At 48.1% G+C, this 26,189-nt stretch overlaps 2 protein-coding genes across 7 annotated transcripts in view; one reads left to right on the top strand and one right to left on the bottom strand.

Moving 5' to 3' along the window:
- The window catches only part of WDR4 (WDR4 tRNA N7-guanosine methyltransferase non-catalytic subunit), a 55,762-nt gene extending 55,229 nt beyond the window's left edge, over positions 1-533 (bottom strand). For all 5 annotated transcript variants that reach the window (XR_744815.3, XR_744816.2, XR_012514809.1 and 2 more), the window contains exon 1: positions 390-533. Coding sequence is in view for 2 of the 5 variants with exons in the window: in XM_003927573.4 (XP_003927622.1) it covers positions 390-478 (89 nt within the window). In the remaining 3 variants the exon portion in view is untranslated. The remainder of the gene's footprint in view (positions 1-389) is intronic.
- Positions 534-8,115: 7,582 nt separating this feature from the next.
- NDUFV3 (NADH:ubiquinone oxidoreductase subunit V3) lies at positions 8,116-25,573 on the top strand. Of its 2 annotated transcripts, XM_003927575.3 has the most exons (4): positions 8,116-8,219; positions 11,174-11,294; positions 19,729-20,826; positions 24,326-25,573. In XM_003927575.3, the coding sequence occupies exons 1-4, from the start codon at positions 8,172-8,174 to the stop codon at positions 24,481-24,483; spliced, it is 1,425 nt and encodes a 474-aa protein (XP_003927624.2). In that variant the 5' UTR covers positions 8,116-8,171; the 3' UTR covers positions 24,484-25,573. The 2 variants fall into 2 exon arrangements, with proteins under 2 accessions (XP_003927624.2, XP_010336537.2); XM_010338235.3 differs by lacking the exon at positions 19,729-20,826 and having other exon boundaries at positions 24,326-24,564.
- The last annotated feature ends 616 nt before the right edge of the window (positions 25,574-26,189 follow it).

The raw sequence follows: 26,189 nt of genomic DNA, 5'->3' as shown, positions 1-26,189 counted from the left end.
CTCACCAGGGAAACCCGAGACCCCCTTCTTCCCAGTTCTTCACAGCGTGTCCGGCCAGGCCTCGCCGAGCGGTCAGGGTCCCCGCCGGCGCCGCCGAGACCGGAAGTGACCTGGCGCTAACCGGGCGACAACACCGCAGACCCGCCGACCGGGGCGAGGAGCGCGCCGACGCCTGTGGGGCGCCGAAATCTAGGATCTCATGGTCTCTCCTAGATTGGCTTGTCTCCCCACGCCCGGACACGCGGCCAGGTCGAGACGGCGGCAGAGGGCTCCCGGGCTGGAGCGGGCTTCCCCCGGGTCACCCCAGAGCAGGTGCAATCTGGCAGTGCGGGAGGAGCGGAGTGCGCCCGCAGCCTGGGCTCCCCGTGCCAAGACCAAGGACCCCTCACCTGCTTGCAGTGGAGGTGGCCAGGAATCGGCTGCCGCCCCGCACCACCAGCGTCTGCCCGCACAACGCCAGTCCCACAGAGCCCGCCATGTACCCGCCCGCCGCGCCGCCAGACACACGTGCCACCCCAGGGCCTCTTCTCGTCCGCGCCCGTCGGTGACGTCACGCGTAGACGCCGAGAGATGACGTATCCCCGCGGAAGAGCCCGCCCTCGGCGTGCGCCGCAGGTGCTGTGACGGTCCTCGGGATTGCGGCTGGTGGCCGCCGGGGTGTCGGGCTGGGCGGCTCGCTCCCCGAGGCGATCTGATGGCCTGCACTTCGCGCGATTCCAAGTGCCTGCCTAATGATCGTCCTTTCCTCCAGACCGGGTAGGGCTGGTTCTGGATCTTTTCCCGCCGTAGCTGGAGAGACGTTAGGACCTGATAGCTGCGTGATGCCTGGTAAATGATCCTTCGGGAAGTGAATGAGGCCTGGCGCGGCGGCTCACGCCTGTAATCCCTGCACTTTGGGAGACCTAGGATCACCTGAGGTCGGGAGTTCGAGACCAGTCTGACCAACATGGAGAAACCCCGTCCTGACTAAAAATACAAAATTAGCCGGGCCCGGTAGCACATGCCTTAATCCCAGCCACTCGGGAGGCTGAGGCAGGAGACTCGCTTGAACCCAGAAGGCGGAGGTTGCGGTAAGCCGAGGTCACGCCATTTCACTCCAGCCTGGATGACAAGAGTCAGACTCCGTTTAAAAAAAAAAAAAAAAGCCGGGCGCGGTGGCTCAAGCCTGTAATCCCAGCACTTTGGGAGGCCGAGGCGGGTGGATCACGAGGTCAAGAGATCGAGACCATCCTGGTAAACATGGTGAAACCCCGTCTCTACTAAAAATACTAAAAATTAGCTTGGGCATGGTGGCGCGTGCCTGTAATCCCAGCTACTCAGGAGGCTGAGGCAGGAGAATTGCCTGAACCCAGGAGGCAGAGGTTGCGGTGAGCCGAGATCGTGCCATTGCACTCCAGCCTGGGCAACAAGAGCGAAACTCCGTCTCAAAAAAAAAAAAAAAAAAAAAGTGAATGAGCTGGGAGCCGTGGCTCACGCCTGTAATCCCAGCACTTTGGGAGGTAGAGGCAGGCGCATCACCTGAGGTCAGGAGTTCTAGACCAGCATGGTGAAGCCCTGTCTGTACTAGAAATAACAAAAATTAGCCGGGCCTAGTGGCGCGCGCCTGTAATCCCAGCTACTCAGGAGGCTGAGGCAGGAGAATCGCTTGAACCCGGGAGGTGAAGGTTGCAGTAGTTGAGGTTGCCCCACTGCACTCCATCCTGGGCAACAAAGCGAGACTGTCTCAAAAAAAGTAAAAATTAAACAATAGTCCAAGATGTGGTCATGGGTGGGGGTGTCACACAGTTGGGGTCAAGTCTGAGGTTGCAGGAAGTAAGCCTACTTAACCTTTGCACTTAGACAAGCCAAAGATGCCTTAAAATCTTCAAACAGGAGTGATATTTTCAACCCAAACTATGATTGGTTTCCAGTGTTCCTCCCAAGATCCCCAAAAGCTTTTTCAGTCCCAACATCAGGCACAAAATCTAGGATCTCATTGCCTGTCCTAGATTGGCTTGTCCAGTGCAACTCCTCTTGATCTAGAGACTTACAAACTGAAAAGATGCATTTTCTCTCCCATGCACCCAACATATGATGGGAATGGGGACCAGATAACCACAATAAATACCTCCATGTGAAAAGGAGACGAGGAAGAGACAGAACAATCACTGGTCCAAAGCATTCTGAAATAATACTGCAAGAAGTTTTCAGACCTTAGGGGGATAAGAAGTGTTCCTTAACGAGACCCAAGTTCTGCTTGCTGGGAGTACCTCCCCAGGCTGTGTCTCAGTACAAGTCTTGCCTCTGCCTTCCTGGGTGACCCTCCTTTGCCACCACCTTCTTAGCCATTTTGAAGAATGTGCCCTTTGAGAAACTTTCTCAGCCTATTTCCTATCATTAGCAAACTCTGGACCCAGAGACCTTTTTTCATTTTAAACTGTTGTGTTCACATTTTGGCAACTAGTGCGGCTTTGTTCACAAGTCCCTTAAAAACGTCATGGGCTAAAGAAAAAAAAACCAACAACTTTGTGGGCTTCTCAAGAATCTTGATTCAGGTCCTCCCCATGCCCCAAAAGCCACTCCCACTACTGTTTTTAAAATAAGCCTCATGGGCCAGCCACAGTGGCTCATGCCTGTAATCCCAGCACTTTGGGAGGTCGAGGCGGGCAGATCACAAGGTCAGGAGTTCAAGACCAGCCTGGCTAACATGGTGAAACCCTATCTCTACTAAAAATACAAATGTAACCCCAGCTACTCAGGAGGCTGAGGCGGGAGAATTGCTTGAACCCGGGAGGCAGAGGTTGCAGTGAGCCAAGATTGTGCCACTGCACTCCAGCCTGGGTAACAAGAGCAAGATTCCATCTCAGAAAAACAAAAAACAAACAAAAAAACACTTTGTGTTTCCCTGTGACTGATCTCTTTGGGCCAATTTCTTGGAGTGGCCCCACTGCTCAAAGGTAGCCAGGTGTGAACCACCACACCTGGCCACCTAAGTTTCTAAATAGATGTGGTTCTCTCGCTGAACTCTGTTATATTCTGTTAGCAAACTCTATCCTTGAATAGACACCACACAGTAATGTAGTGATCGCGGTAGCAGCAACTTAAGTTGTAATATCTTTTAGGGCAAGTCGTCACCCTTTTTCCTCACTCTTCCCCTCGTTTTCCTCTCTTCTTCATCCTCCTCCAAGAAAGCCTTGAGTATTCATGGCCATTTATTCCTTCCATATAACTGTTATAACTAGGGCCTGGCATGGTGGCACACACCTGTAATCCCAGCACTTTGGGAGGCCAAGGCAGGTGGATCACCTAAGGTCAGGAGTTTGAGACCAGCCTGGCCAACACGGTAAAACCCTGTTTCTACTAAAAATACAAAAATTAGCCCGGCGTCGTGGCTTGTGACTGTAATCCCAGCTACTCTGGAGGCTGAGGCAGAAGAATCACTTGAACCCAGGAGGCAGAGGTTGCAGTGAGCTGAGAGATTGCACCACTGCACTCCAGCCTGGGCAACAAGAGCAAAACTCCATTAAAAAAAAAAAAAAAATGCCGTGCGCGGTGGCTCAAGCCTGTAATCCCAGCAATTTGGGAAGCCGAGAGGCCGAGACGGGTGGATCACCTGAGGTCAGGAGTTCAAGACCAGCCTGGCCATCGTGATGAAAACCCATCTTAAAAAATAAAGCATTTAAGTAGGTTGTCAATTTTCCCGAAAATCCCTGCTGGGATATTGATTAGAATGTAACTGAATGGATTTTTTATATATCCAGTCTGTCCCCAGGCTGGAGTGCAGTGGTACAATCACAGCTCACGGTAGCCTTGACCTCCTAGGCTCAAATGGATTGTCCCACCTTGGTCACCTGAGTGGCTGGGACTACAGGTGTGCACCACAACACATTAACTTTTAAACTTTTTGTAGAGACTGGGGTCTTGCTATATTGTCCAGGCTAGTGCCAAACACCCAGCTTCGAGCGATCCTCCCACCTCAGCCTAGATTTTTTTTTTTTTTTTTTTTTTTTTTTGAGACAGAGTCTTACTCTGCTGCCTAGGCTGGAGTGCAGTGGTGTGATCTTGGCTCACTGCATCCTCCACCTCCTGGGTTCAAATGATTCTCCTGTCTTAGCCTCCTGAGTAGCTGGGACTACAGGCACGCATCGCCACGCCCAGCTAATTTTTGTATTTTTAGTAGAGACAGGGTTTTGCCATGTTCGCTGGGCTGGTCTCAAACTCCTGACCTCAGGCAATCCTACCACCTTGGCCTCCCAAAGTGCTGGGATTACAGGTGAGAGACACCATACCTGGCCTACATTTTTGTGAAGAATATTCACGTTTACAATATTTAGGAGCAACTTTTCTCTTCATTTATTAATGTCTTACAATAAAATGTTATTCAGAAAGTGCACGAAACTTTAAATTTTATTTTTAGCAAAAAAGAGGGGTTTTGCTAGTGTAGATGGGATCCTTTTAAATTTTTCTGTTTGTTGCTGGTGTCTAGAAATAAAATTGACTTTTACATCCAGCAGTTTTGCTGAATGCTTGAATTCATTTCAATAATGTTTCTAGATGTTCCATGGGCTTTGCGAGCAAACACTGCCAGTTTGCCCACTTCGTCAGTGTAAGGCCTGTGCCCCCAGGTGTATTCCCAGCCTTCTGGGGAGGAATGGGGAGCCCCTGCCGGCTGTGCTGCTCAGCCTTTGGGTCACTGCCCTCCAAGCTTTACATCTGCTTACATTTCTTTTTACTGCTAATGGTATCGTGTGGTCTGTAAGTGTCTGGGTGTGTAAGTTTTAATAAACCTTAACTTTTTATAATCCAGCACCCTCCTGGCTGGGTTAGCCACTGAAAGCCTGGTAAGCAGAAGGGAAAGAGAAGCAAGGGTGTGAACGCACTGGTAGGATGTGTCTCCTGGATGGCTGCTGCTCCTGCTGGACAAGCCCATAGGAGGCCCTGCTTCCGACAAGTGAGCCTCCATGCCACACCATTACTTTTTCTTTTTCTTTTTCTTTTTCTTTTTTTTAAGACAGAGTTTCATTCTTGTTGCCCAGGCTAGAGTGCAATGGCACAATCTTGGCTCACTACAACCTCTGCCTCCTGGGTTCAGGCGATTCTCCTGCCTCGGCCTCCTGAGTAGCTGGGATTATACAGGTGCCCACCACCACATCTGGCTAATTTTGTTTTTGGGTTTTTTTATTTTTTATTTTTTTTGAGACAGAGTCTGGCTCTGTCACCCAGGCTGGAGTCAGTGGTGCTATCTCAATCACTGCAACCTCTGCCTCCTGGGTTCAAGCTATTCTCCTGCTTCAGCCTCCTGAGTAGCTGGGACTACAGGTGTGTACCACCATGCCCAGCTAGTTTTTGCATTTTTAGTAGAGACAGGGTTTTACCATATTGGTCAGGCTGGTCTTGAACTCCTGACCTTAGGATCTGCCCACCTCAGCCTCCCAAAGTGCTGAGATCATAGGTGTGAGCCACCGTGCTGGCCTTAATTTTGTATTTTTAGTAGGGACGGGTTTTTCCATGCTGGTCAGGCTGGTCTCGAGCTCCTGACCTCAGATGATCCACCCACCTCAGCCTCCCAAAGTGTTGGAATTACAAGGGTGAGCCACCTTGCCCAGCCTAATTTTTTAAATTTAATTTAATTTTATAAGAGGCAGAGTCAGCCTCACGCCTGTAATGCTAGCACTTTGGGAGGCCGAGGTGGGCAGATCACAAGGTCAAGAGTTTGAGACCATTGTGGCCAATATGGTGAAACCCCATTTCTACCAAAAATACAAAAAAAAGCTGCGTGTGGTGGCAGGTGCCTGTAATCCCAGTTCCTCGGGAGGCTGAGGCAGAAGAATCGCTGGAATCCAGGAGGCCAAAGTTGCAGTGAGCCGAGGCCACACCATTGCACTCCAGCCTGGGCAACACAGCGAGACTCCATCTAAAATAAATAAATAAATAGGCAGAGTCTCACTATATTGCCCAAGCTGGTCTCAAACTCCAGGGCTCAAGCAATCCTTCTGCTTCAGCCTCTTAAAGTGTCTCCTGGATGAAATTAGGAGAAATTACAGAAATTACAGGCATGAGCCACCACCTCTGGACCCAGCCCCTACTTATTACTGCAATATGCAATTTGAAGAGACTTAACTGCTGACCAGGAAATGGCTAGTGTCACATAGCATTTGAAGTGGGTACTCACGGCACTTGAGCTCACCACCACAGCACCAGGAGGTGGTTGTGAAATTATTACAGTAGTAAGGTATGTGCTAGCATTAATTTTATGCAGTTGTGATTGAATAGTATGTGTTTACTGCTTTTACATTTCTCTCAACTGTGAATGCTGCCATGTGTGATTTCTGTTAATGTGTGTAAGTTTTAATGAATTTTAATATATTATCAATTTGAGTATATTTTATGTAGTAAATAATAAAATTAGTATCTACATATATTTTGTGCATTCATGACATACCATTTTTTAAATTTTTCAGCTATGTACTTCATCCTAGTTTTGACAAATTATTTCATTTCTACAAAAAACTTTTCAATGTTTATTGAAATACATTGAAACCTAGATATAGATATAAATATCTATGTTATAAATAGCAGCCAGGCACAGTGGCTCATGACTGTAATCCCAGCACTTGGGAGGTGGAGGCCAGTGTACTGCTTGAGCTCAAGAGTTCCAGACCAGCCTGGGCAACATGGTAAAAACCTGTCTCTACAAAAAATACAAAAATTAGCCAGGTGTGGTAGTGTGCACCTGTAGTCCCAGCTACTTGAGAGTCTGAAGTAGTAGAATCACCGGAGCCTGGGAAAGTTGAGGATGCAGTGAGCTGAGGTAAAGCCACTGCACTCCAGCCTGGGTGACAGCGAGACCCTGTCTTTGATAAATTAATAAATAAATATCATACATACATGTCTCCTTTTGGTTTGTTTTTTCTGGAAAACCCTATCTACTACAAGAGCCAAATTTTGAAGATTTTGGCCGGGTGCAGTGGCTCATGCCTGTAACCCCAACACTTTGGGAGGCCAAGATGGGCAGGTCATTTGAGGTCCAGAGTTCAAGACCAGTCTGGCCAACATGGTGAAACCCCATCGCTACTAAAAATACAAAAATTAGCCGGGAGAGGTGGCACATGCCAGTTGTCCCAGCTATACCCGGTAGGCTGAGGCAGGAGAATTGCTTGAACCTGGGAGGTGGAGGTTGCAGTGAGCGGAGATTGTACCACTGCACTCTAGCCTGAGCAATAGAGCAAGGCTGTCTCAAAAAAAAAAAATTTTTTTTTAAAGTTTTAAAAATCTGTTGGCATTTTTTACCTTCTCCCTTTGGGTACAAAGGATTGCCTTCTCATGATTATCCTAAGATTTAGGGTTGTTCCCTTTGCTTCCCAGGGTGGATGGTGACAGGTTCCCTTGCATTTACTTGATTCCAGGCGCCTCTTTGATAAGGGCCAGAGGGCATCTCATTCTGCCAGTTTATCTTGCCACCTCAGTGAATCTCTAGTTGTGAGTCAGGTATCCCTACACGATTCATTTAAATGGCTATGGCATGGCCTCTCTGTGGAAGCTGAAGGTGTGGGCATGTCCATTTCCAATGAATTGCAAACGGGGTGCTGGGCACGCGAAAGGAGGCAGGAAATTCAAGAGGCACAGAAGGAAGCTAATAACGAATTACACCGACTCCATATTTACGCCTAACATTGGGGGCGAACTCTTCTCTCAAAGCCATAAACATTCAGGTGAAACAAAGCCGTCTCCCATCGGCCTAACGCTGGTATGAGCGTGGGCGGGGGCGGTGCAGGATGGGCAGTGAGCAGCGGAGGCCGCGTTGCCAGCAGAGAGTGAGGGAGCTGGGCGCGTGGTGCGGGCGCCGAGGTCGGAGCCCTTTAAAACGCCCCAAAACCCAGGAATAACAATCGAGCAGGACCAGACTGTGCCGCTGGGGAAGGTCTCGGATCTAAGGCTGCGAACACAAGGGGAAGGAAGTGCGAAGGGGTTGGCTGCGCCTTCACGCTGCTGCCTCTGATTGGTGGCTCTGACACGGGGCGTGGCCTCGAGCGCGGCGCGTAGCCCTACTGGGGATGCGCGCGCAGGCGCACGAGCATTGCTCCGCCCCCGTCCGGGCTGTGATTGGCGCACTCGGTCCAAGGGGCGGGTGTTCAGGCGGGGGTGCGCGCGCAGCTACGGCGTCCCGGACTGCAGCTCCTGCAGTCACCGCCATGGCCGCCCCGCTCTTGCTGCAGCAAGGACGAGCCGGGGCGCTGAAGGTAAAGGAGGAGCCTGCCTGGGCCGGCTACGCGGCCCGGAGCCCACGTAGGGAATCGGGTGAGGGGGCGCGGTGCTGGTCAGGTCCGGGCCTCTGCGCGACCTCCAGCCGTCCTGGTTGGGCCGGTGACGCCGCTCGCTAGGCCCAGGACTGAGGGTCACCGGGCCAGGCCCAGTGTAGCCGGCGAGCGTCCCGGGGCTCCCCCATTCCCTTCCGCCTCCGCAGCTGCCCGAGGCCGGCGTGCCCCGTGCAGACCGCCCTACCACCCCGCGCAGTGGCGTCCCCCGCTGGACCCGAATCACCTCGGGAGCACCTGAGGGCTGCATGCGTGGGCGGCAGACGGGGTGGACGTTTCCAGGTGATGCCGCCGCGCCGCCGGGCTCAGCCGCTGTGCGGCCTCCCGCACGGCTTCTTTAAGGACATTGACTTACTCATTTAGCCAAGGGAGAGTATGAGAGAACTGTCAGGGATCTGGTCAACCCAGTAGCTTACTGACAGCTGTTGAGAAGCCAGCTGACACGACCTGACCCGTGAAAAGGGGAAGAAGGGCTTCTTTTTCTGCAAATGAAAAGCTAAGGCCAGGCCGGATGCGGGCACTTCGGGATTTTGCCTGTAATCCCTTTATTTTGGAAGGCTGAGCCAGGCGGATCACTTGAGCTCAGGAGTTCAAGACCAGCCTGGCCAACATGACAAAACCCTGTCTCTACAAAAAAATACAAAAAATTATCCGGGTGTGGTGATACATTCCTGTAATCTCAGCTACTTGGGAGGCTGAGGTGAGAGGATCCCTTGAGCCCGGGACTCGGAGGTTGCAGTGAGAAGAGATGATGCCACTGCACTCGAGCCTGGGGGACAGAATAAATAAATAAGGCCAAGGCCACTTCATTATCTTATAAACTTAAAACTGGGTGTTACTACAAAAGCAATAGCTGTTCTTTTTTTTTTTTTTTTTTTTTTTTTTTGAGGCGGGGCCTCACTCTGTAGCCTGGGCTGGAGTGCGGTGGCACGATCTCAGCTCACTGCAACCTTCATCTCCCAGGATCAAGCAACTCCCATGCCTCAGCATGCAGAATAATTTAAAAGTACAGTCCACAGTTACTCCTTCAAGCATCTAATTCCTAACGATATTTATCAGCTTTTATTCACATAAGCACATGTACTCGTGCTTGCAATCACGGACATAAATGTTTTAATGTTTTTATGTGCACATACAGGCACCTCTGTTCTGTATCCAGCATCTAGAACATTGTACTGTCTCGCACTTAGTAGGCCTTAGTGAATATATGCCGAGTGATTTGGCAAGATATAAAATATAAACATTATATTGTAGACACTTTTGAAGCAGTTATTATATACCTACATCATTTTAATGGCCAGATAGTATTTCTTCTATTCTATTTTCTAAGTATAGGAAAAGGTTTTACAAAAAGAAACATAGGGCCCTATGGGTGGCTCACGCCTATAATCCCAGCACTTTGGGAAGCCAAGGCAGGTGGATCATTTGAGGTCAGGAGTTTGAGATCAGCCTGGCCAACATGGTGAAACCCCATCTCTACTAAAAATACAATAAGAGCTGGGCACAGTGGCTCGCACCTGTAATCCTAGCACTTTGGGAGGCCGAGGCAGGTGGATCACCTGAGGCCAGGAGTTCAACACCAGCCTGATCAACATGGTGAAGCCCCATTTCTACTGAATACAAAAAATTGGCTGGGCATGGTAGCGATTGCCTGTAATCCCACCTACTTGGAAAGCTGAGGAAGGAGAATAGCTTGAACCTGGAAGGCGGAGGTTGCAGTGAGTGGAGATTGCCCCACTGCACTCCAGCCTAGGAGATAGAATGAGACTCTCTCAAAAAAAATGTAAAAAGATACAAAATAATGAGCCACGGGTGGTGGCGCCTGCCTGTAATCCCCCAGCTACTTGGGAGGCTGAGGCCCAAGAATCGCTTGAACCCAGGAGGCAGAGGTTGCAGTGAGCCAAAATCACGCCGCTGCACTCCAGCCTGGTTGACAGAGTGAGAGCCATCTCAAAAAAAAAAAAAAAGAAAAGAAAAAAAGAAACGTAGTAGTATTTTGTAGGTTTATCAGTAATTAGAGACTACAAAAAAATATGCACAGCAGAACATCTGGTTGGAGTTTCATTAACCTAAATATTAATAGTGATTGTCCTTGAACTCAGGCATTTTCTTCTTGCAGCGTTTTTGTATTTTATAAAATGTGCACAATAAACATTATGAAAACTGTAATACAGTTAGAATTATACTGTGTGAAGGTCGTACATTTGTATGTGGTAGTGATATATCGTATTCATGTGCACAGCACCTGCATGCATACAATCCTAGCACTTTGGTTGTTGGGTTTTTTTTTTCCTGAAACGGAGTCTTGCTCGGTTGTCCAGGCCGGAGTGCAGTGGCGCAATCTTAGTTCAGTGCAACCTCCACCTCCTGGGTTTAAACAGTTCTGCCTCAGCCTCTGGAGTAGCTGGGACTACAGCACCACCATGCCCGGCTAATTTTTTTGTATTTTTAGTAGAGATGGAATTGGCCAGGCTGGTCTGAGAACTCTTGACCTCAAGGTCATCTGCCCACCTCAGCCTCCTGAAGTGCTGGGATTATAGGCATGAGCCACCATGCCTGGCTAATGCTCGCACTTTGGGAGGCCAGGAGTTTGAGACCAACCTGAACAACATAGCCACATCTTGTCTCTACAAAAAAATAAAAAATATTAGCCAGGTATGGTGGTGTGTGCCTGTAGTCCCAGCAATGTCAGAGGATCACTTGCACCCAGGAGTTGAGGCTGCAGTGAGCCATGATTGTGCCATTGCACTCCAGCCTGGGTGACTGAGGGAGACCCCCGACTCAAAAAAGAAATAAAATAAAAAAGTATTCATATGTAGTACCAACTATTATATAATAGCGTTACTCTGAGCATCCATATTCATTCATTCTTTTGTCAGACTTTCCTCCAGGAAGCCCATGTGTTTCGAGGACTTGCTTCTACAGTTTCTTTGTCTGCGGAATCAGGGAAGAGTGAAAAGGGTCAGCCACAGAATCCCAAGAAGCAGAGTACACCAAAAAGTAAGATTTTGATGTAGTCACGAGGGAAAGAGAATGCAAAAAGGAGTTGGGTCAGTCTTCCAAGCGTGACAGTGCGTTTGACCGGCTACATACCTTACGCTGCTGCTTTTTCAGCAGTGTCCAGATTATATGAGACACAAGATCTGTGACAGATTGTAGACCAAACACACCAGTGATGTCATAATCTGACTCAACATTTAGCCCTGAAATGGTTCTTCTTGTATTTTCTAAATGCCAAACCCCAACCTGGAGTGAGTGATGCCTTGGGTAAAGGCTCTGTGACACTTAGATGGCCCCAACACAGTGAAGTTGCCCAAAAGCCACCTTACTTTCCTCTTTCCTTCCTCTGATGCTGACTTTTCTTTTCAGTCTCTCTGAGACCCATTTGTGGTTTTCCAAGCTCTGCGTAGTCCCAGTCCAGGACTGCAGCATCGTTTTATGACCGTGGAGACTGAGCTAACAGCAGGCCAGTGTTTTCCACTCTGACTCACATTGCTGATGCATGATGTTTCTAGGTCTTCACGCAGTCATTTTGACTTCTATCACCAAATTTTTTGCCTTTTTTTCCCTCCCTGAATACCAGTGCAGCATATACTCATTGAAGGAAACTAAGAAAAGCAACAGTATATTTTAAATGCTTCTCTCCTGAGAATAATTTTATTTTCTATTTGCTGCTCCTTATTGGTAATTGATTATGGCCCAGGTCAGTTGCAGTTAGCCTTAATTCTTACAACCCTAATTTACTCTTGAAAGAACATGTGTATAGGCCAGGCACAGGCTCATGTCTGTAATCCCATCACTTTGGGAGGCCGAGGCAGGTGGATCATCTGGGGTCAGGAGTTTGAGACCAGCTTGGCCCATGTGGAAAAAGCCCGCCTCTATTTAAAATACAAAAATTAGCCAGGCATGGTGGCACGTGTTTGTAGTCCTGTCTACTCAGTTGGCTGAGGCAGGAGAATCACTTGTACCCATGAGGAGGAGGTTGCAGTGAGCCGAGATCACACCACTACATTCTAGCCTGGGTGACAGAGTGACACTGTGTCTCAGAAAACAAAACAAACAAACGTGGCACAAACTGCCTCTGTAAATCTTTAATTCTTATACGAGGTTGTAGAATGATCACTGAGTTCAGTCTTACTTTCATCAAAATCCTATTTCCTCAGTTTGAATGTTTGGAAGTATTTAGATTCTTTGGTTTTCTTCTTCCTTGGTCAGTGCACAGAACACTGGTAGGTTTTTAAAAATGTGTGTTTTATGGAGAGGGCCAGCCCCTGACCGCCTCTCACAGCGCATCGACTTGAGGCTTGGATTCCACGGGAACGTTGTTTAGTTTTGTCCTATGGTTCCTGCCTCCTTTTTCAATCCTTGTTCTTTTCTCTTTCTTCTTCCTTTTATGTTGTTTTAAGAGAGAGGCTCTGGCTCTGTCTCCCAGGGTGGAGTGCAGTGGCACAATCATAGCTCACTACAGCCTCGAACTCCTGGGCTCAAGCAGTCCTCCCACCTCAGCCTCCTGAGCAGCTGAGACTACAGGCACATGCCGCCACACCTGGTATATACCTGGCATGTTCTGTGGTTTATTTTTTGAGACAGAATCTTGCCCTGTCACCCAGGCTGGAGTACAATGGCACAATCACAGCTCACTGCAACCTCGACCTTGCAGGCTCAAGCGATCCTCCCACCTCAGCCTCTGGAGTATCTAGGACTAAAGGTGCACACCATCACATCCCAGCTATTATTTTAATTTTCCAAAGAGATGAAATCTCACTATATTGCCTAGACTGGTCTTGAATTCCTGGGCTTGAGCGATCTTCCCACCTCAAACTTCAGTAGTATTGGGATTACAGGCATGAGCCACTGTGCCCAGACTACCTGGCACATTTCTGACATTCTATAAATATTTACTGATGAACAATTAGTTCAGTTTCATTACTAACATTATCTGCTCCTTTGGTGAATTTCAGTCTGTGTCTGCAATCCTATATCATAGACTTCTGAATTTGGATTAAATGGATTTTAAAATATGGCAGAGCCAAAGAGCCCCCTTTTTAGATACATTCATCTGTGTGTGAGTGGAAATGAAGTGCCTCATCCTGTGACCATCTGGGGTGTGGTTTGGGGAGGCGAACGCTGACGTGGGAGTGGGCCTTGGGCTCTCGTGGAGCTTCTGCCTCTGGCCTTGGTGGGCCCTGCAGGACCCGGAGCCTCAGTTCCTTTGTGCGTAAGCAGGATGAGCTACCAGCCTCACTGGGTGGTGCTGAGACCGGACGCAGTGGGCTACACGTAGCTACTGTGCAGGCTGCAGGGTGCTTTCAGGTGGGAGGACAGTTTTCAGAACTAAGCTCGTCAATACACATAATAGTTTTAACATCTCACAATTTTTTTTTTTTTTTTTTTTTGAGTCAATCTTACTGTAGCCCCCAGGCTGGAGTGCAGTGGCGTGATCTCAGCTCACTGCAACCTCAACTCACTGCAACCTTTGCTTTCTGAGTTAAAGTGATTCTCCTGCGCCAACCTCCTGAGTAGCTGGGATTACACAGCATGCCACCACACCTGGCTAATTTTTGTATTTTTAGTAGAGACGGTTTTCAACATGTTGGTCAGGCTGGTCTCAAACTCCTGATCTCATGATCCGCCCACCTCAGCCTCGCACAGTGCTGGGATTACAGGCATGAGCCACCACATTCAGCCTGATTTTCAAATGAATTCCTGTACAGGCTGCGCATGGTGGTTCATTCCTATAATCCCAGAACTTTGGGAAGCTGAGGTGGGAAGATCAGTTGAGCTTAGGAGTTTGAGACCACCCTGAGCAACATAGTAAGACCCTATCTCTAGGAAAAATTTTAATAAATAGCCGGGAGTGGTAGTGTGCACCTGTGGTCCTAGTTATTCAGGAGGCTGAGGTGAGAGGATCATTTGAGGCCAGTAGTTTGAAGCTACAGTGAGTCATGATTGCACCACTGCACTCCAGCCTGGGTGACAGAGTGAGACCCTGTCTCAACAAAAACAAAAACTGAGTCCAGTCATGGTGGCTCACGCCTGTAATCCCAGCATTTATGGAGGCCGGGGCAGGTGGATCACTTGAGGTCAGGAGTTTGAGAACAGCCTGGCCAATATGATGAAACCCTGTCTCTACTAAAAATACAAAAATTAGCTAGGTGTGGTGTGGCAGGTGCCTGTAATCCCAGATACTCGGGAGGCTCGCTTGAACCCAGGAGGCAGAGGTTGCAGTGAGCCGAGATCACACCACTGCACTCTAGCCTGGGCGCCATAGCGGTCTCAAAAAAAAACACACACCAAACCAAAAAGTCCCTGTACAAAGAAAAATAAATAATGCTTCTAAATGGACACGTGCAGGCCCATGTTTCCCCTGAAGCTGGTAGTTGATAAGTGTAAGACAAGCCTTTCTCAGCTGGAACTTTCCTGTGTCCAGGTGAGGGCACTCAAAGCTCTCACCCCTGGAATTACATCTCTAGTCAGAGTATGTGCCACCAGGATAAGAGCCCGGGCGATGGAGTGTGCTGTGCCTCACTTCGTCAGAGCCGTCCAGCTTCCCCAGCACATGCCTTCCCCGAGGAAGGTCGCCGGCACAGGTGTTAGAGGCTGGGGTGTCTTGGCAGTGCACTTTGGGGAGCCGCTAAGCTCTCCAGCTCTGTGCTTTCCTTGAATCCAGTACCCAGTCCTAACTTTGCAGAAGTCAGTAATAAATTGTTGACTGAGTGATTTCAGTGTAGCTTCTTGAAGAGTATGTTAAGAAACCAAAGTGAATTATCCATTTGAAGTCCTTGTTTCAGTTTTAAAAGTGAGGAATATCTGGAAATAGAAATTTCATGTATCCAGCCAGGTGCGGCGGCTCATGCCTGTAGTCCCAGTACTTTGGGAGGGTGAGGTGGGTGGATCACCTGAGGTCAGGAGTTGGAGACCAGCCTGACCAACATGGTGAAACCCCATCTCTACTAAACATCCAAAAAAAAAAAAAAATAGGCGGGTAGGGTGGCACATGCCTGTAACCCTGGCTACTCTGTCTGCTGAGGCAGGAGAATCACTTGAACCTGGGAGGCGGAGGTTGCAGTGAATCAAGAATCAGCCTGGGCAAAAACAGTGAAACTCCATCTCAAAAAAAAAAAAGTTAGCCAGGTGTGGTGATGTACACCTGTAGTACCAACTACTCGGGAGGCTGAGGCAGGAAGATCACTTGAGCCCAGGAGGCTGAGGTTTCAGTGAGCTGAGATCGCACCACTGCACTCTAGCATGAGTGACTAAGCTAGACGCCATCTAAAGAAAAAGAAAAAGAAATGTTAGATATCCAGTTATAACAAGTAGTGCCAGCCCCTTCTCCAAGTACTTCCCCATAGCTCATCTTCCCCAGTCTTCAGCAACCCCGGGAGGAGACGCTTCTGTCATCCCCATGTCACAGACAAGGAAGTCATGGTGTGGAGGGACTGAGCTGCCGGAGTCCACACAGGCGTCAGGGAGAAGCCTGGATTTGAACCCAGGCACTCTGGCGGTGCAGTTCGTATTTTAATCACTGTGCTGTCTTCCTTCTGAAAAACTCGATTCTCATGTGTTTATTTAAAAATAAAACTTTTTACAGTGAAACACCTGTAGAAGTTTCCATTACCATTTGAGTAACTTTATTCTCTAATGTAATCTTTAAATGCACCTTTATTTCTGAACGTGCCTTGTTTCCAAAGTGTGTTTTGTGACCTTTTGACAAGATATGGAAGTATTTTAAGGTTGCTGATCCATGTCTCACACCCTTATCATTGTCACTTATAGGAGGATCACTAAAAGCTTGAAGGACATGCCCACACTTTTTAAGTAAGCAGAAAAGAGAGTAGGAAATGTGAGTTCTGTTTTGAGAGGAGGTAGGGAAACAAGGAGACGTCCTGCCTGCACGATTTCCTAGTCCAGTATTTGTATGTCTTTATTTCACATGGGTTGTGATGGTCGCTGAGAGAAGAGAAACAGTCTCTGAAAGTGCCCATCTTGTGCTGTGAGATAGGCCTACACAGCTTGTGTTTTATTGTACAGTCACCCGTCAGGATCTGAGGGGATTTCCTGCTGTCTGTTAGCCTTTCCATCAGATTCTCCTGGTAACTTGCGTCAACAGAAGAAACCTTAAATCATTATGTTGTATGATAGACAAATGTTTTCTCATCAAACAAAATTTGTGAGCCATAGCATTGTTAATCCCATCTGAAATTTTGTGTCCATTTTCAGTAGGTAATAGATCAACCTGCTATGTAGTTTTAATATTCATTAAAACTTTTTAAATCTCCACACAAATTTTGGAAGATTCAGTAGTCATTATTTTTCTATTCAATACAGCCTGTCTAAGATAAACCTTCTTTTCAGTTATTTTTTCATACTTGGAAAATTCATGCTCAAAATATAGATGAATTAATGATCCAGGTGTGTGGGCTGTGAGGGTTTGAAAGCCAGTGTGTCCTAGACATTGCCATTACGACTGTTGAAGCTGTGCAGTTTAGAGGGACCCCCACTTCACCCCGTCTTTATGTTAGCACAGCCCTGGACCTCTGTGTGAGCTCTGGGAATGGCCAGCACCAGCGCCGCTCTGGGCCGCCCAAATGCAGGCTCCAGGCGCGCGCCCGGTGGGGGTGGTCCTGACAGGGCTGGAGTGGGTCCCCGACTCCTCTGGCTCTTCAGCCATTGCCTCTCACGATGCCTGTCGGCTTCTCTCTGGGCCATTTCTGATTGTAATTCCTCAGTTTTCTTTGATCATTTTCTATTAGTCTGTTAAACATAGGTGCCTGAGCTCAGGAAACAAATACCCATTTGGATTCTGTTCAGTTAGGACAGGTAGGAGGACAATTTTTCTACTTTAGGGAAGGAGAGAAGTAAGATTGTGATTTTTTTTTTTCTTTTTAAATTTGAGACAAGTTCTCACTCTGTCACCAGGGTTGGAGTGCAGTGGCACATTGAAGCCTCTACCTCACTGAAGCCTCTACCTCCCAGGCTCAAGCGATCCTCCCACCTCCGCCTTCCGCACCCAGCTGATGTTTGTATTTTCTGCATAGACGGGATTTCGCCATGTTGCCCAAGCTAGTCTCAACTCCTGGCCTCAAGCAGTCCATCTGCCTTGGCCTCCCAAAATGCTAGGATTATAGGCATGAGCCACTGCACCCTGCTGGATTGTGATATTTTTAGTATAAAGTAGACTCCTAGACTTCAAGACTCTGGATTTAGATGCCGTTCACGTATAGTATTTGCTGGGCGAGGTGTCAGAGCCCCAGCACTGGGAAGTGGTAAGAATTTACCAACAAAAGTATAGGTTTGAAAAAGGAAAGATGGCTGGGCACGGGGGCTCACGCCTGTAATCCCAGCATTTTGGGAGGCCGAGTAGGATGAATCACCTGAGGTTGGGAGTTTGAGACCAGCCTGACCAACGTGGTCAGAAACCCCATCTCTACTAAAAATACGAAATTAGCCGAGCATTGTGGCACATGCCTGTAATCCCAGCTACTCTGGAGGCTGAGGCAGGAGAATCGCTTGAATCTGGGAGGTGACGCTTATGGTGAGCCAAGATTGCCTCATTGCGCTCCAGCCTGGGCAACAAGAGCAAAACTCAGTCTCAAAAAAAAAAAGGAAAGTTTAGCAGAAAGAATGCTGCAGGAGAGTGCAGCGGGGTGCCAGCAAGAGAGGGCTGAGCCCGCTGTGGTGGATGTTTCTTGGGAGCATTTATGGACCATAAGGTGGGAGTTTGAGGCTAATCTGGGCCACATTAGCCCTGTGGGTCATGATAAATGATTACTTTGCAGACATTTTAGTGCTTTAATGTCAGCAAGGGTTGCAAAATGAGTGTTGGCAAGGCATTCCAAAGATGTATAGAAATTCTAGTGACTTCGCCAGGTGCAGTGGCTCACGCCTGTAATCCTAGCACTTTGGGAGGCTGAGGTGGGTGGATCACCTAAGGTCAGGAGTTCAAGACCAGGCCATCATGGTGAAACCTCATCTTAAAAAAAAAAAATAGAAATTCTAGTGACTTATAAAAGTTGAAAGAGGCCTGGAACCAGATGCCGACTTTAGATACTGGGGAAGTGTAATGACTTCTAAATTCCCAGGTAAGGAGTTTAGCCTCCGGAGGGCCCGTCCGCTGGTCACCAGGTGGTCTTCACTCCCTCCTCGCTTCCTCAGGTCGGAAGTTTTGTCTCCGGGCCTGTTCAGTGGTTCCCAGGTGATTTTCACCCTTCTCATTCCTGCTTCTCCTCCCCAATATTTTGGTCATATCTTTGACCCTTTATATTCCCCATGCTCATGTCTGCCTGCTGCCTGCTGGGGTCTCAAGAAAGGTAAAAGTGAATGCCCGCAGTGAAGAGGAGCGTGGAGTCCCTCTGGCTGCTTCCTGCTGAAAGGCAATGCCGAGGGGACAGGTTACCTTTTCCGTTTCTTGCTCTCTGTCATGAAGGGCTCATTCATTGGTAGACTGGATTCCATCAGGAGGCCCCATTTACGTAAGTGGAAGTTGCTGTTGCAGGCCTGTGTTGGGATTGCATAGTCATCTGCAGGAGAAATGGTTATAGTCTGGAAGATACAAACTATTTTTTTTCCTTAAGACAGAGTCACTCTGTCACCCAGGCTGGAGTGCTGTGGGGCGATCTTGCTTCACTGCTCTCTACCTCCCAGGTTCCAGCAATATTCTCATACCTATACTTTTGCCTCGCTGTTTTGTTCAGAAAGTTTACGTTGTAATTTTTTTTTTAATATTTAAGAAGCACCAGTTTTTTAGAAACTGAAAAAATTATACATTTGTAAAATTTCAATAATCTGAAAATACCTTGATTATAATTTAACTGTCTTAAATTTGATAACTTGTTTAGAAATAATTATTGCCAGAGAATCTGCCACCATGAAGAAACAGAGACAGGCCTGGCATGGTGGCTCACACCTATAATCCCAGCACTTTGGGAGGCCAAGATAGGTGGATCACGAGGTCAGGAGGTCGAGACCAGCGGGCCAATATGGCGAAACCTGTCTCTACTAAAAAAAATACAAAAATTAGCCAGGTGTGGTGGCAGATGCCTGTAATCCCAGCTACTCAGGAGGCTGAGGCAGGAGAATTGCTTGAACCTGGAGGTGCAGGTTGCAGTGAGCCGAGATCAGGCCATTGTACTACAGCCTGGTCAGAAGAGCCAGACTCTGTCTCCAAAAAAAAGGAGACGAAATTGTTACTCTTATTGGTGAAAATCCTCATTTTAAAAAATTTTCAGCAACAAAGAAAAGTATCTCTACTTGTTTTTTGCCTTGATCATGAGGCCGGACTTTCACATGAGAGTGGGTTTCTATGGGGCCTGTCTTAGGATGATCACACTGAGGATACCATCAGTAACAAGTAACATGTCATGAGATGTCTGTGATTTTGACTGAGTCTTACGTTATTATGTTAAATAATATTCCTCTTTATGCCATTTCCCAGATGTAGTGGAGCCAAAGCAGAAGGGCAAGCTCCTAGCCACCCAGACAGCAGCTCAATTGTCTAAAAACCCATCTTCACCCGGTTCTCACCCACCAGCTGTGAATAAGGGCGGGACGGTAGCTAGCCCCAGCCCCGATGGCAGCGTGCTGTTCACAGATGAAGGAGTTCCGAAATTTTTGTCCAGAAAGACTTTGGTAGAGTTTCCACAGAAAGTTCCATCTCCGTTCAGAAAACAGGGCTCTGGTTCAGAAGCTCGTCGGGTGGGTTGGAAAGTGGAATCGTCTTCGTCTTCATCCTCATCCTCGTCCAGCTCCTCTGATTCCGAGTCTGACGACGAGGCTGATGTTTCAGAGGTCGCTTCTCAAGTGGTGAGCAAAGGCAGAGGGGGGCTTCGAAAACCAGAGGCCTCTCATTCCTTTGAAAACAGAGCCCCCCAAGTTACAGTATCAGTGAAAGAGAAAACCTTGCTGCAGAAGCCGCATGCAGATGTCACTTTTCCAGAGAAGCCCCGCCAGCCAAGGAAGAAAGGGCTCCCCACTAAGCCATCAGAAGGCAGGGAAGACACGAGAGCAAAAACTGCAGGGCCCAGATCTCAAGTAGATGAGTTTTTGAAGCAGAGTTTAAAGGAAAAACAATTGCAGAAAACATTTAGATTAAATGAAATAGGTAAAGAAAGCCAAAAGTCATTTGAAGTTAAAGGACCCTTGCCTGTCCACACAAAATCAGGGTCGTCTGCGCCACTGAAGGGCAGCCCAGCACCTACTGTGCTGGCAGAAGAGGCCAGAGAAGGGGGGCAGCTGCAAGCCGTTACTCCTGGGGCCTCAGAGGGGCATCTAGAAATGGTGGTGCCAGAGCCCCAGCACAAGGCGGTCCCTCCCCTGCCCGGAAAGGAAGCCTCGGGGATGCAGGGAAGAGAGGGGCGCCTGAAGGCTAGAGAGGAGGTCGTGGGAGATCAGATTCCACCGCAAGATGTGGAGACAGCTCCTGTTGAGAAGAACCACGGTTTCCGTGAAAAGCCAGCAGCGCCGAAGCGCGAGGCCAAGGGTGAGGCCATGGAAGACACGGCTGCACCAGGGGACGATCAAGACTGCACACAGGGTATACCTTGACTGACATTCCTGCTCCCCAGGGTAGCAAGGCAAAGGAACCAGTTTACATGTGCTTGCAGAGCAGTGTTACAGTTAATCCAGTTCTCCACTAGAAATGTGGTCTGTAACGCTCTCAGCCAGGCACAGAAGTATGTCTTAAGTGTGGACAAGCCACATCTTTATATTCAAAATCCCTAAAATAGTTAACATTCTTTTTTTTTTTTTTTTTTTTGAGATGGAGTCTCACATTGTCATCCAGGCTGGAATACAGTGGTGCAATCCTGGCTGACTGCAACCTCCACCTCCCTGGTTCAAGCAATTCCCCTGCCTCAGCCTCATGAGTAGCTGAGATTACAGACACACACCACCACACCCAGCTAATTTTTTTTGTATTTTTAGTAAAAACCGTGGTGGCCAGACTGGTCTTGAACTCCTGACTGCCTTGGCCTCCCGAAGTGTTGGGATTACAGGCATGAGTCCCCACACCTGGCCTATGAAGGGCTTTTAAAGGGCAACAGTATTTATTCCTGTTACGTTTTCTTTTTTTCTTTTTTTCTTCTGGAGATGGAGTCTCACTCTGTCGCCCAGGCTGAAGTACAGTGGCATGATCTTGGCTCACTGCAACCTGTACCTCCTAGGTACAAGCGATTCTTCTGCCTCATCCTCATGAGTAGCTGGGACTGCAGGCACCCACCACCACACCTGGCTGATCTTTGTATGTTTAGTAGATACAGGGTTTTACCATGTTGGTCAGGCTGGTCTCAAACTCCTGACTTCAGGTGATCCACCCACCTCAGACTCCCAGTGTGCTGGGATCACAGGTGTGAGCCACCACGCCTGACTATGTTGTCATTTTCTTGAGCACTAAACTTGATAAAATGCAGTGTGCTTTAGGTGGGTCGTGGCAAACATGAGAAGGTGGGCTTCCGTTTTGGAATCCATGGCTCTTGTTGAAGACTTCTCTAAAACCCAGGATCCCTAACAAGCACAGCTCCATCCTGTGTCTGCTCTCCATCCTCTGTACCGCCGCCCCTTGCCTTATGTGCCTTACCTGATGCCTTCTTGTTCTTCGTTCGTGATGCGACGGGATTTATGTGTCTTCTCCCTCTCCATCTGCTCCCTCTCCCATCAGTACGCAAAGTGCTGGTGCTTGCCAGGCGTCTCCAGGCCTCGGGAGCTGCATTTCCTGATGCTGCTGTTCTTACTCCTGCTCTAAAATGAGGGGAATAATACAACTTGCAGGATAAAGACAGAGAATTGGGAGTTTTCAGATTGCAAACCTTTTTGAACAGAAACTTGATTCTAATATTTCACAGATGTGTTGTTTTTTAAATATTTTCTGTGCCCATGCGCGCAGCCCACCGTGCAGAGCTGTGTCTGTGTGGGGCCGCCATCTCACTAGGTAGTCCCTGCCCCAGTACTTGCCTTCCAGGTGGATGGGTTTTAGATCAGAGTTTTATAACCTACATCTTGGTCAGTTACCCTCTCTATAGTAACGATGTATGTTCTGCTTTGAAGGTGTGCCTATACCACACAGAAGACACAGCTTGTGGAGGTTGGAACCATGTCAGCTCTTTAAATGAGACATTGTTTTTGCTTAACATAACTTAAAAAGGAAGAACTGAGCTTTTGATATTAATTGAAATAGTGAGAAAACAAATATATATATATATTTTTTGTGGCACATGAATAGAAAACAGACCTGATGAGCTGATTTTCAGAAATTGAGTCAGTACAAATCTTTTTTTTTTTTTTTTTGAGACGGAGTTTCGCTCTTGTTACCCAGGCTGGAGTGCAATGGTGCGATCTCGGCTCACCGCCACCTCCGCCTCCCGGGTTCAGGCAATTCTCTTGCCTCAGCCTCCTGAGTAGCTGGGATTACAGGCACGCGCCACCACGCCCAGCTACTTTTTTGTATTTTTAGTAGAGACGGGGTTTCACCATGTTGACCAGGATGGTCTCGATCTCTCGACCTCGTGATCCGCCTGCCTCAGCCTCCCAAAGTGCTGGGATGACAGGCTTGAGCCACGGCGCCCGCCTGAGTCAGTACAAATCTTTTTTTTTTTTTTTTTTTTTTTTTTTTTTTTTTTTTTGAGACGGAGTTTCGCTCTTGTTACCCAGGCTGGAGTGCAATGGCGCGATCTCGGCTCACGGCAACCTCCGCCTCCTGGGTTCAGGCAATTCTCCTGCCTCAGCCTCCTGAGTAGCTGGGATTACAGGCACGTGCCACCATGCCCAGCTAATTTTTTGTATTTTAGTAGAGTCGGGGTTTCACCATTTTGACCAGGATGGTCTCGATCTCTCGACCTCGTGATCCACCCGCCTCGGCCTCCCAAAGTGCTGGGATTACAGGCTTGAGCCACCGCGCCCGGCCAGAGTCAGTACAAATCTTAACCCAAACATTAGCCCGTCTTCCCATACAGGTTTTGATTTTGCCATTATGTTATATTGCATGTCCCACTGCAGGAGAACAATACTTCTTTTACCTCAACCCCTACTTGTAGTTTAGAATTACCAAATGTTCAAATGCTGTGTTGTTCCTGTTACTATAATTTATCTAATTTTCTTATATCAGACTTTCAAAAGTCTCCTTTAGTTTAAGCTTTTCAAAATTTTCTCTTTTTTTTTTTTTTTTTTGAGAGTCTTTCTCCCTCAGGCTGGAGTGCAGTGACACCATCTCAGCTCACTGCAACCTCTGCCTGCCAGTCTCAAGCAGTCCTACCACCCCATCCTCCTGAGTAGCTATTTTGCCCAGAATGATCTGGAACTCCTGAGCTCAAGCAGTCCTCCCACCTGGGCCTCCCAAAATGCTGGGATTATGGACCTGAGCCACCATCCCCAACCCAGATTTCTAATAGAGGTAGATTTTTTCATGCAACTCTAAGTGACCCAAAAGTCCTGCCACAATTGTTCTCAGCATTTTCAAACTTTAGAATAGCCTAGAAATATACAAACTAAGACGTTAAAACACATTGTGTGGCCGGGCACTGTGGCTCATGCCTGTAATCCCAGCACTTTGGAAGACCGAGTGGGCAGATGACTTGAGGTCAGGAGGTCAAGCCAAGCCTGGCCAACATGGTGAAATCCTGTCTGTACTGAAAATATAAAAATTAGCCAGGCTTGGTGGCAGACGCCTGCAATTCAGCTACTTGGGAGTCAGGTGGGAGAATCACTTGAACCTGAGAGGTAGAGGTTGCAGTAAGCTGAGATTGAACCACTGCCCTCCAGCCGCGGCAACAGAGCAAGACTCCATCTCAAAAAAAAAAATTGTAATAACTATTCCACTTCTTAAATTGCTGTATGTTTTAGACTAAATTTCCAAGTAATATATTTCATTTTCTTTTGAAGACACTGTGGCTTTCACGGGCTTTTCTTTTTTAATTAGACAGTTTGTTCCTCACAGACAGGGCTTTCGAAGAATGCTTGGTAGATAAGGGCCTGTGTGAGCCAGGTCACTCACAAAGAGCTGTTCGCGTGTGGGTCTCACGGGCATCGCGTTTCCTCCACAGGCCCGGCCGCAGCGCCTACCGAGCCATTCGACAACACGACCTACAAGAACCTCCAGCATCATGACTACAGCACGTACACCTTCTTAGATCTAAACCTCGACCTCTCAAAATTCAGGATGCCTCAGCCCTCCTCGGGCCGGGAGTCACCTCGACACTGACGGCCCTCCGTGTGAAGATGAACCTTGCTCCATCTTGGCTGCATCCTGGAGTGCACAAATAAAATCCACTCGAGTCACAAAGCCCAGTGTGCATCACGGGTCTCACTTTTACACTATTATTCTTCTAGACAGGGCCTCAAACATGGACGGAGTCTCACTCTGTCACCCAAGCCAGAGTGCAGTGGCGCGATCTTGGCTCACTGCAACTGCCGCCTCTTGGTTTCAAGTGATCCTCTCACTTCGGCCTCCCAAGTAGCTGGGACCACAGGCACACACCACCACACCCAGGTCACGTTTATATTTTTAGTAGAGATCGGGTTTCACCATGTTGGCCAGGCTGGTCTCCAACTCCTGACCTCAGGTGATCCACCCACCTCGGCCTCCCAGAGTGCTGGGATTACAGGTGGGAACCACCGCGCCCTGCCACTTTCACACTTCTACAGTATGTGGTGAATGAGCAACATTAATGCTGATTATTCAACATCTATTTTGGCATATCTACTATGTGCAAGAAATTTTCTTTTTTTTTTCTTTTTTTTTTTTTTTTTTTTTTTTGAGACGGAGTTTCGCTCTTGTTACCCAGGCTGGAGTGCAATGGCGCGATCTCGGCTCACCGCAACCTCCGCCTCCTGGGTTCAGGCAATTCTCCTGCCTCAGCCTCCTGAGTAGCTGGGATTACAGGCACGCGCCACCATGCCCAGCTAATTTTTTTGGATTTTTTTAGTAGAGACGGGGTTTCACCATGTTAACCAGGATGGTCTCGATCTCTTGACCTTGTGATCCACCCGCCTCGGCCTCCCAGAGTGCTGGGATTACAGGCGTGAGCCACCGCGCCCGGCAAGGAATTTTCTTAAACTATAAGGTTGTGGATCACTGGGCAAATCCATGTAATTAGAGAATTTTAAGTGCTTTAGAGCAGTGTGATTCTACTATGCTAAGCCTGGTCAATTTAGCCTTAAACCGATTATCAGTTGAGTATCAATAACGTAACAGTGACTTCTTGTCCTATAAGCCTAGTATTTTTTTTTTTTTGAACATTAAACTCAAGATTTTGTCTTCATAATCAAAGATGACACTTAGAACTGGATAACGTGGCCCTTTCTCTTGTCTTCTCCCCGTTGAAAATGCTTGCGTCTTTTAACAGCCAGCATTGTCATAGACCTGCAGTTGGGCTCAACGCACTCAAGCCTTAGCAGTCTTCTGTTGAGCCTTTTCCCAGAAAATCTGCTTAGTTTGCCTGCCGTAGCCCCTCTGCTTCCTGTCATGACGCCGCTTTCCCTGGGCATACAGAGAAGCCTTGCCCTCCTTGTGCTTGCCACACTTCTCACAGAAAGTCCAGTGGGTTTTACAAACGTCCACGCTGTGTGTGTGAGCACTATCGGCATGGAAAGAGGCCTGGTTTTTTATCATAGAAACAGGAATTTTGGCCAGGTGTGGTTCACACCTGCCGTCCCAGCACTTTGGGAGGCTGAGGCAGGTGGAGGATCACCTGAGGTCAGGAGTTCAAGACCAGCCTGGCCAACATGGTGAAACCCGTCTCTACTAAAAATACAGAAAGCCGGGTGTGGTGGTGAGCGACTGTAATTTCAGCTACTTAGGAGGCTGAGGCAGGAGAATCACTTGAACCCAGGAGGCGGAGGTTGCAGTGACCAGAGATCGCCCCATTGCACTCTAGCCTGGGTGAGAAGAGTGAAACACCGTCTCAA

The sequence above is a fragment of the Saimiri boliviensis genome, chromosome 18, assembly GCF_048565385.1.
Source record: "Saimiri boliviensis isolate mSaiBol1 chromosome 18, mSaiBol1.pri, whole genome shotgun sequence".
Lineage (NCBI taxonomy): Eukaryota > Metazoa > Chordata > Mammalia > Primates > Cebidae > Saimiri > Saimiri boliviensis.
This window is presented reverse-complemented; position numbering and strand designations above follow the sequence as displayed.

What these genes read in the sequence shown, in the direction of transcription:
- NDUFV3 (XM_003927575.3), top strand. Translation starts at nt 8,172, where the DNA reads ATGGCCGCCCCGCTCTTGCTGCAGCAAGGACGAGCCGGGGCGCTGAAG. An exon ending in GAAGCAGAGTACACCAAAAA is followed by an intron (nt 11,295 to 19,728) that starts GTAAGATTTTGA and finishes GCCATTTCCCAG; the next exon opens with ATGTAGTGGAGCCAAAGCAG. An exon ending in CGATCAAGACTGCACACAGG is followed by an intron (nt 20,827 to 24,325) that starts GTATACCTTGAC and finishes TTTCCTCCACAG; the next exon opens with GCCCGGCCGCAGCGCCTACC.